Source organism: Maylandia zebra, linkage group LG4, assembly GCF_041146795.1.
Source record: "Maylandia zebra isolate NMK-2024a linkage group LG4, Mzebra_GT3a, whole genome shotgun sequence".
NCBI lineage: Eukaryota > Metazoa > Chordata > Actinopteri > Cichliformes > Cichlidae > Maylandia > Maylandia zebra.
Genome location: NC_135170.1, coordinates 30,276,186 through 30,285,193, shown reverse-complemented (window position 1 = coordinate 30,285,193; position 9,008 = coordinate 30,276,186). Strand labels below are relative to the sequence as shown.

Below are 9,008 nucleotides of genomic sequence, written 5' to 3'. Positions count from 1 at the left end.
CCAGCTGTATAGACACTCCGTCATGCTAGCTAGCACGCAGTACGAGTTATTGTAACTGACTGTAAAAAGTCAGCACAACGAAAATAAACTACACCTAAACTTGGTTTATATCTGACCCAGACAGACTGCAGGTCATAACTTCTTACCTGAAGTTCAGTTCACCTGACACTCGGACCGGCGGCCGCCTCGGGTCTCTCCTTCTCCTGCCTCCCCTTTCTCTCATCCACCTGCTGGCCTCCACCACTTATTAATGTTAATGAATCTGTGGAGGCTCCGGCATAGCCACCACCAAACAAATGAGTTTTGTTTTGTTTTTTTTCTACACACCGACCAGCATCTGGTCAATCCACCACTTCCATTGTTTATACCGTTACCAAAAAAAAAAAAAAAAAAAAAAAAAAAAAAAAAATCCATCAAGCCACGGTATGCCCGGTGGCCAGTCCAGCTATGGTCTTGCCATCACTTAACCCTTCGCATGCCAACTGTGGCACGCGTGCCCAGGGTTGCCGACCCCTGCTCTACACCCTTCCAACCCTAAAAGAAACATCTACATATTTTTCATGCATTTCCTGCACCATTCATTTTTTATTTTATTTATTTATTTATTTATTTTTTTTACATCCGTTTGCAAATAGAACCAACATTTTACAAAATATTTTAACTGGGGCATTTCCCCAGTTATCATCCATCCACGCTGCAGGTCTTGCAAGTCCAGACTGCTGTTCACAGGTCCAGTTCCAACACCCACCTACTCTACCTAATGGCATGGTCAGTGTAAGCTAAATATGATGTGTGAGGTGCAAAATTTTATGATTGTTAATAATATTGTGGACTTGTAGCAGGGAAAAGTACCTTATCAGTGATGTCAGCTCATCAAATATGTAAACTTGTCTCCAACTGTTTATGGTCTATTACAGTTTGCAACATTTATACATTAAGTTTTTGACTCTTTAAGACATCCTGTGTGATTCCCTCAAGCAAAATCTGCATACTGAGCTTAAAAAAAACCCTTGCCCTTAAGACTTGTATACAGTGAGAGCCAAATCGAAGGACTTCTTAAGGTGGATTTTGCAACTGGAGCCCTGTGAACTTAAGGTGTCCTTATAAATTGTATCCCTGCTTATAAATGTTGATCAGAATGCCTTAAACCTCTCCATTGCAGTCTAACCACGTAGAAAATGATTGACTTTTTTGTCTGAACTGTTAATCAGTCTGTGTAACTGGGTTCTAGTTAGTGCAGCAAGCTGTGGCGAAGAAAGTTAATGACAAGAAACTCCAGAAAATAAATGCCTTCTCTGGAATTCATCTTCAAGCTTTGCTCAAATGCCTCCATTACTGCCAGAACCGACTCTGATAAGCAAAATACAAACGACAAAAAACTGTTGACAAGGACACTCTAAAACAGAAGCCCTTATTCTTGTGTACACTTTTGGTATTTATTATCTCACCTTTTCAGCCGTTTTCTCTTTAAAATAATTTTGATCCTTTTGATTTTTATCTCTAAAACTTAAGGATGACAGAATTATTGTAGTTGCAAAAAGCACTTCCAACAAACAGTAGGCTCTAGTCTGTATGCGTTAGGGTGTAATTCGCAGTTATGTTTGACATTATTTACACATATGGTATGCTTTGTCACCAACAATGAGCGTTTGGTATCCAGTAACCTGTGCAAACTGTTCTTGTGAGTATGGTACAATCAAGACAGCTTTCAGATGTACAGTTGTTTGGGATGGTAACTACAATGGCTTAAGGTCCATGTGATCGAGGAAGGAGGGAAGAGCTGAAGACTCCCCCCTGCCTCCCTGCCTGGCAGCGGTAGTGCAGGTCAAAGTTCAAAAGGTCAAAAAGTAAAAATGGGCGGTGGGTTTCCATTCTTAAAGTAGGAGGTCATCAGTTCATCTGTCAGGTGGCCAGTGCGATTGTGCCACCTCCTCACCTGATGGTGCCACTTGCTTTCTGCATTAGAAGGGATGTCACTGCAAAACCAATCCCACCTGGAAAAGAAGCAACGGAGCAGTTATGAAAACAGTCACAAATGTAGCTTGGGTTTGTGCAGGAGTCACTATGGCACATGTAAGGCATCTGTAGTAGTACTGCATGAGACTGGATGAAAATGTAACAGAAAAGCTAGATGCATGAGAAAGATGTGAACAATTAGCCTTTAAAAAAATAAAATAAAATACATGATGCCACAAACAAAACTGCAATACAAGTGTGAATCCAACTGCAGTGACAGGTTAAACAGTCTCTTGCATGAACAACCATAAAAAGCAAATACTTATGTGAGCAGCACAATGATACCAGAACAATTTATACCCAAAATTAATACAGACAACAATTATATCTTTTGGTAAATTAACCTGAAACATTAAAATTCCCTTAAGATAGTTTCATATTTGTGCTACAGCAGGTGCCCATATGACAGGAATGCAGCAGCCCACATTTGCCAACCTGCAGCACTTTGCCCTATCTTCTCCTGCACTCCATCCCCCATTTCCTGTCTACTCTTCACTGCAAACCTGTCACTAAAAAGGCAAAAAGCCCAAAACGAAATCTTTTAAAAGAAACAAGTCATTTCAGAAACGCACCTTTTCCGGCCCCATGCTGGGACACTTCCAATTGTACAGGTAATACTGTAGATTCCCATCACCGATGCCAAACTTAAGCTTTTCCAAGAAAGTCTTGTTTTCCATTAGATCCAGTGCATTAAAGACATCAAACCCTTTCTGAATAAAGAAACAGGAAAAATTATTAGGTTTTTGAAAGTAAACATTTCAGAGAACATGTTTTTAAAGATTGAACATGCACCGATTTGGCCAAGATGAGGGCATCAGACATCAGGTCGAGCAGGGGGGTGGTGGTGTGCACATTGTAGAAGGAGTATGCCGCTTTTAGACTGCGGTGCACAGGATGATTCATAATGGTAGAGGGCAGAGTGTAGAAACTCAGGAAGTCTGTCACTTTGCCATCATTCTGTAATGACAACAAAGTAACCCTTAGTTACTTGGAGAGAATTTTAAAGGGGTTTTTTTTCCCCTCAAAGCTTTTTTCTGGATTCTTTACCTCCACCACATAAGTGTCAATAATATTCTCTTGGGGCAGCAACCAGTGTTCCACCTCTTCCTGATTCATGACTGGCACCAGGTTGAATTGGCTCAGATATTCACGGAGGAGGCGATGCACCACGGGCACGTCCTTCTTGGTCATTGGCCGCAGACCAGAAGTCTTTGGGGCCTGAAAGAGCGATGACAAGGACGAATACATTAAAAGACATGCTGGAAGAAAGGCGATTTCTAAAGTGACTGAAAATTTGTGTTAGTCGCCAACAACCTCTGGCAAGCGGTACAACTTCATGGTCCGCTGCATAGTCATGTTCCTGCTCAGATGGGAAAACTTCACTTCAATTAGTTTTCGAGGGTTCAAAGAGCGATGCCAGTACCTGCACGAAGGAAACGTCATTAAGTACCAATTTAAGCAGTGAATGAAATCTAACCCTAGGGCTTGGGGTTAGAAAATATCCCTGTCACACCCACCTGCATGTGCCCACAGGTTTGGGTAGTACCACTCCAGCAGTATACACTGCCTGAAAGATTCCCTGCAGGTTGACCCGTCTGGTGATCTCTCTGATCAGAACTGGAGCGACTCGTTTGGAGCGAAGCTTCTTGTGGACGCAGAGGAAATTAATCTCAACCATTTTCTTCTCTCTAAAGCAGAAAAAAAAAAAAAACAATCATGAGACATTTATTTATTTCAATAACACACTGAATACAATCTATTAGAAATACTAGTCATAGGCCAGTAATAGAAACAAAACAAGTTCCATCGGGAAGTAAATAATGGACGGAGAATAACATACCGACTCCCCCCCCCGCCAAACTATTCTGTTTACTTACATGTCATAGATGTGGATGGTGGCAGGAATGGCACTGATAAAGCCAACCAGCTTCTGGTTGGAGTTAACCCTCACTCCACAGTGCCACTGAGGCAACCAGCCAGGAGGTCGCAGGGCCCTGAGGAGGACAAGGTCAGTCAAAAATGCCACACATTTCTATGCACTTGTATTAATATTTGAACAATATTTAAATATGAGAAATTACCAGAGCAGGAACTCAGGAGAATAGTCAAATCGGAACATGTTATCATCATCTTCAACATAGTTCTCGTTGAGAAGGGTGTAAAGCTCCTTGAGCTGGTTGTGGAGAGAAGAAAAGAATAAGAGTCATCTTAAAAAGTCAAGAGCACCAAATTAAAAAACAAAACCAAACCACATTTCTACAATGAACATTTGACAAAAGGACAAAGTTTCTGATTGGACTGCTACTACACTCTGACCAAACAACAAGCACTTCTGCATAAACAGTCACATAATTACTGAGAGGACAAACTTAGAATAAAAAACAAAACACTAGTTTCTTAACAAAATGTAGTGCAAAGCACCACGAGTCCAGGACTTTGTTACTGAAAGACGAATTCCTCCTGTGCATGCTTGCTGTGAGTGTTTATATGCTTTCTTACCACAGCGGGGTTCCCTAGGTCGAGGGTGTCCCAGCTGAAGCCCTGCGGGAGGCTGTAGGGCTCTTCTCGAATGTTGTCTTTGTCAGGTTCAATGGAGCCGTGTGATGTCACCGTCTCCCCTGAAGGAAAAGTAAACAGAAGTCTGACAAAGCACAAAAACCTGCAAATTATATACACTCTTTTAGACCGTCACTCTTAGAAGACCAGAAAGCAATGGCACATCCACTGGCCACCTCATTAGGTACACATTCCCAACATTTATGCAAATCTCTCATCAGCCCTTTACCTGACAGCAACTCTGTGCATGTAGGCAGATAGACATTGATAAGATGTCCTGCTGAATTTCAAAACAAGCATTAAAATAGGGAGGAAAGGCGATTTAGGTGACTATGACTGTAGCATGGTTGTTGGTGCTGGATGGATTGGTCTGAATATTTCAGAAACTGCTGATCTACTACTGATTATCCCCACAACCATCTCTAGGACTTACAGAGAATGGCCAGAAAATATCCAGTGAGTTATTTGGGAGAAAACGCTTTGATGATGTCAAAGGAGCATAGAGGCAGACTCCTTTGAGCTGATAGAAAAGCACCAGGACCTCAATTAACTACTTGTTACAACAAAACTATGCAGCAGAGCATTTCTAAATGCACAACAGTCAAACCTTCAAGCAGACTACAGTGGGTGCCACTCCTGTCAGCTACGAACAGGAGACTGTGACTAAAATTCAGCTTACCAAAACTGCAGAACAGAAGACAGGAAAAATACTGCCTGGTTTGATGAGTCCTAATTTCTGCTGTGACATTCGGATGGTAGGGTCAGAGTTCGGCATAGATTTATGTTGCCAACAGCTCAGGATACTGGCAGTGAAGCAACAGTGTGGGGAAAGCTTCCTTGGTCACATTGGGCCCCTCAGAATAAAACAACATTTAAACACCACAGCCTACCTGAGTACTGTTGCTGACAGTGTGATTCCCTTTATGACCATAGTGTACCCATCTTCTGATGGCTGTTTCCAGTAGGCTACCATGTCATATAATAAAGGTCAAGTAATCTCAAACTGGATACTTGAACATGAAATGAGGTCAGTGTACTCAAATGGCCTCCCGATTCACCAGATTGCAAACAAAAAGAGCACATCTGCGGTATATTGAAATGAGAGAAATAGATGTGCAGCTTCCTCATAACCATGCCTAATCATCAATTCCTTTCACAATTCCAGGCACATTTCACCAACAGATTGCAAAATAATGCTGTTGTACCGAGCTTTTGCATACTTGAGTCATAAGCACAAGCCTTTTTCCCTTCTGTTCACTCTGTGTTAACTGACCATCTGTGTAAGCCCACTTTTGTCCACATGCAGAAAAAACCCCCCAAAACAACAACAAAAACATTCTTTTATCAATCCCTAAAGATTTGACCTATAAGCTACATATTGGCATGAAATACAGAACTACGCCATCTGTAACCATACCTAGTTTGGGCACAGGCTGTGTGTCCCAGAACTGGTAACTCCTCCGAGTGGCCTCCTCCATGGTTTTGGCTGGACCTTGGCCAACAGAGAACAGTTCAATGGCCTTTTGGATCTCCTGTAGCTTATCAGCTGGCAACGAATTCACCTGTTTGGGAAGTAAACACAAATATACATCAAACAAGACAACAACAAACAGAAGTCGATCCTATCTAAACAGTCTTTAACCATTCTGTATCTAAACTGTGATTTTAGTAGTTTACACCTTAACTGGACCGTTTCTCCTTTCCTTTTAGGTTAGGTTTATAACCCATTAAGACAGAAATGCATAAATTCATGCCTTGGCAAGGGGGTCCTGAGCTGCTTCTGTGGCACCAGATTTCTTCTTCTTTTTTTGCTTCCTTTTCTTCTTCTTGGCGCCAGTGTCATCCCCAAGACCCCTCTCACTGGAACAGGACAGAAATAGATGGCATCCTTTTTAAGACTGATCTCAGAAGAAAAGAAAATCATGGTGGAAATTTATTTTCTGCGATCTGCTTTTAAACAACACCCAAGCTTATTAAACCACCGACACTTCCAACACAATTTACATTTCATTGCTGATGCAAAGCCTTGTTAGCCGAGGAGTAGCTGTGTGTTTAAACTAACAACACGAGGTGTAGCTCTAGGGCAGCTAAAAACACAATAAAACCAGTCCTTCAGCTAAAACATACAGAAATTCCCAAGTTGTTTGCAGGATGTTTAGAAGTGAGTGCAGATTTTCAGAATAACCCTCTCTTCTGATCTGCTCCAACCAGAAAAGCCACATATCTCCAGCCAGCTACTTCATCTTCTGGCAACATACTTACACAGGATAATCTCATTAGTGTCCAAGAGGGGAGAAATGCAGGCCAGTACGCAGCCTGTATTTGAAACACCAGCACAGATGGTGAATCAGATGACATCTAGAAGAAGAGTATCTGTGCGTGTGTGTTTATGTACTGTATGTACAAGAGCCCAGCAAGTGACTGGAACAATGGACAACAAAACATTCAATGGTTTGTTCTCCCACTTTCCATTTCAACAGGGTAGAGCAGTTAAGGGGCCAAACAATTGTTTCTGAGTGCAGGAAGGTTCAAAGACCTGCAGGGGAATATGTTTCACTTTAGCTAGGGTAACCAACCGTCCTCTTTTCCCCGGACATGTCCACTTTTCACGTTCTGTCCGGGGGGATTTTTGAGATTGATAAAAAAAAAAAGGCCGAGTTTTCCTATATTCCAACAGAGGACCCATGTGTGTGACATCATCCCCAAACTGCTGCTTTCTGAGTTGTTCTGCGCTCACAGACGGGACAGACAGCGCACAGCAACTGTTTAAAAGATCCCAAAGCGCAAGTGCATCTTTTCAGACGAACTGCAAAAGAGATTTCACTCGTACAGACCCAGTACTGGTAATTTTTCTTATGCAGATGAGGCATTATTTCTGTACCATTATTTAATTCAGGGGCTTTTAAGGTTTTTTTGCACTTGTTGACTTGTAAAAGCCTATATGACATAGTTTACAATTCACAATCCATTAACTGCACAGAGAAGGAATCTTTTAAATATGTCAAATATGTTTCTTTAAGCAAGTCCTTCATGACTGAGCCAAGAGTCCTCTTTTTTGGAAATCAAAATATGGTCACCCTACTTTAGCCATACAGCAACGTGGGTTTGAGGTAGAATTCTGCAACATTAGGTTAATTTATTTCTCAGATTTTATCTTTATTCGCTTCTTTGTGTCTCTAAAAACGGAAACGCGTGGCTGTGGAGTCAGATTTCCTCCAGTTAGTGATCAGATGTTTGCGAAAACTATCTTACAGAGACGCATTCTTATTCCACTTGTTCTACTAAAAACAAAGGTCAGCTGCTTTGCGGACACGCGGTTTCATATGTGACACCACTTCTCTCTTTAAAAAAAAAATACAATAAAAAACAAAAAAAAAAAACAGGGTTTCTATCAAAGCTTGTACTGAGTAAGAGCAACCGAGCTAGGCTGCTTTAAGATCGTGAACAATTATGTGACTAAAGAGGGAATTCAAAGCCCTCACTTCACAACGCCGGGGCCCAGGTATATTATGTTTAAGCTGAGTGCTTTTTGCATGCACGTTTGTGCTTGTTTCACTTTTGATCTTGCACCGAATCCACACACACACAGACAATGCCAGGTACGCTAGCATGCAAGCTAATACGCTACATGTCAGCTGGCGCAAACGTGATTTGCATCATTTACCGTCAACACAGCAACGGCATGCGAAGAACACCGGAAACTATCAATTTAGTTAAAAGTTTATTTTTTCTGCAAGTTTTATGAGTAACAGAAACATGCGTCTTGGTGTAAAATTGGCTTCTAAACGCACTTTGCTTTCTCCTTTCTAACCATATACTTAGGAAAACGCTAAGTCCAGCCTATATTTGGAAAAGACATCCTTCTCAGCCAATCGGATGAAAGAACAAGCAAGCGAACGTTGCTACTAACCAATAGGATGAAAGAAAATGGGCTGGACAACGTCGAAGGATGGCCGTCTATCCCGACTGCTCACCGAGGTTTAGTTTAAGTTAATTTTGTTAAAATCTCCAGAGCCGTGACGTATTTTACGCCACCGACCGAGTAAGCCTGCCTCCTTACCCATCGTCAAAGTGGTGCTCTTCATTTTCACAGTCGCTGCAGTGTGCGTGATCCTCTACATCTTCTTTCTCCGGCATCGGTGCTGTCTCATTCTCATCCGCCATCTTCAACCAGGAAGTGAGACTCCACCGCGTGCCCCTTGACACCTTTAAAAGAGTCTCGACGCTATTGGCTGAAACGTGCAGTGGAGGCGTAGCCATGGTCGTGTATTTTTACCCGATCATTTCCAAATATTTACGATAAACAGAAGGCTCGTAATGGAGCGGGCACGGTTTGTCGTTTTAAAGCGTCCATTTTTAAGTTCTCACAGCCCCAGTAAAAATAGTTTTTTTGTGTATTTAATATATTTTCCCTCTAAAGACAAACAGCCATGTGG

General features: G+C 41.8%; 1 protein-coding gene across 1 annotated transcript; it reads right to left on the bottom strand.

The window, feature by feature from the left end:
* Nucleotides 1-577: 577 nt before the first annotated feature.
* Nucleotides 578-8,790, bottom strand: nmt1a (N-myristoyltransferase 1a). The gene is made up of 12 exons (XM_004552375.6): nucleotides 8,633-8,790; nucleotides 6,327-6,432; nucleotides 5,990-6,134; nucleotides 4,516-4,634; nucleotides 4,098-4,189; nucleotides 3,894-4,010; nucleotides 3,534-3,704; nucleotides 3,331-3,439; nucleotides 3,064-3,234; nucleotides 2,809-2,973; nucleotides 2,589-2,726; nucleotides 578-1,994 (listed from the first exon to the last, which is right to left on the bottom strand). The coding sequence occupies exons 1-12, from the start codon at nucleotides 8,734-8,736 to the stop codon at nucleotides 1,974-1,976; spliced, it is 1,458 nt and encodes a 485-aa protein (XP_004552432.4). The 5' UTR covers nucleotides 8,737-8,790; the 3' UTR covers nucleotides 578-1,973.
* Between the last annotated feature and the right edge of the window lie 218 nt (nucleotides 8,791-9,008).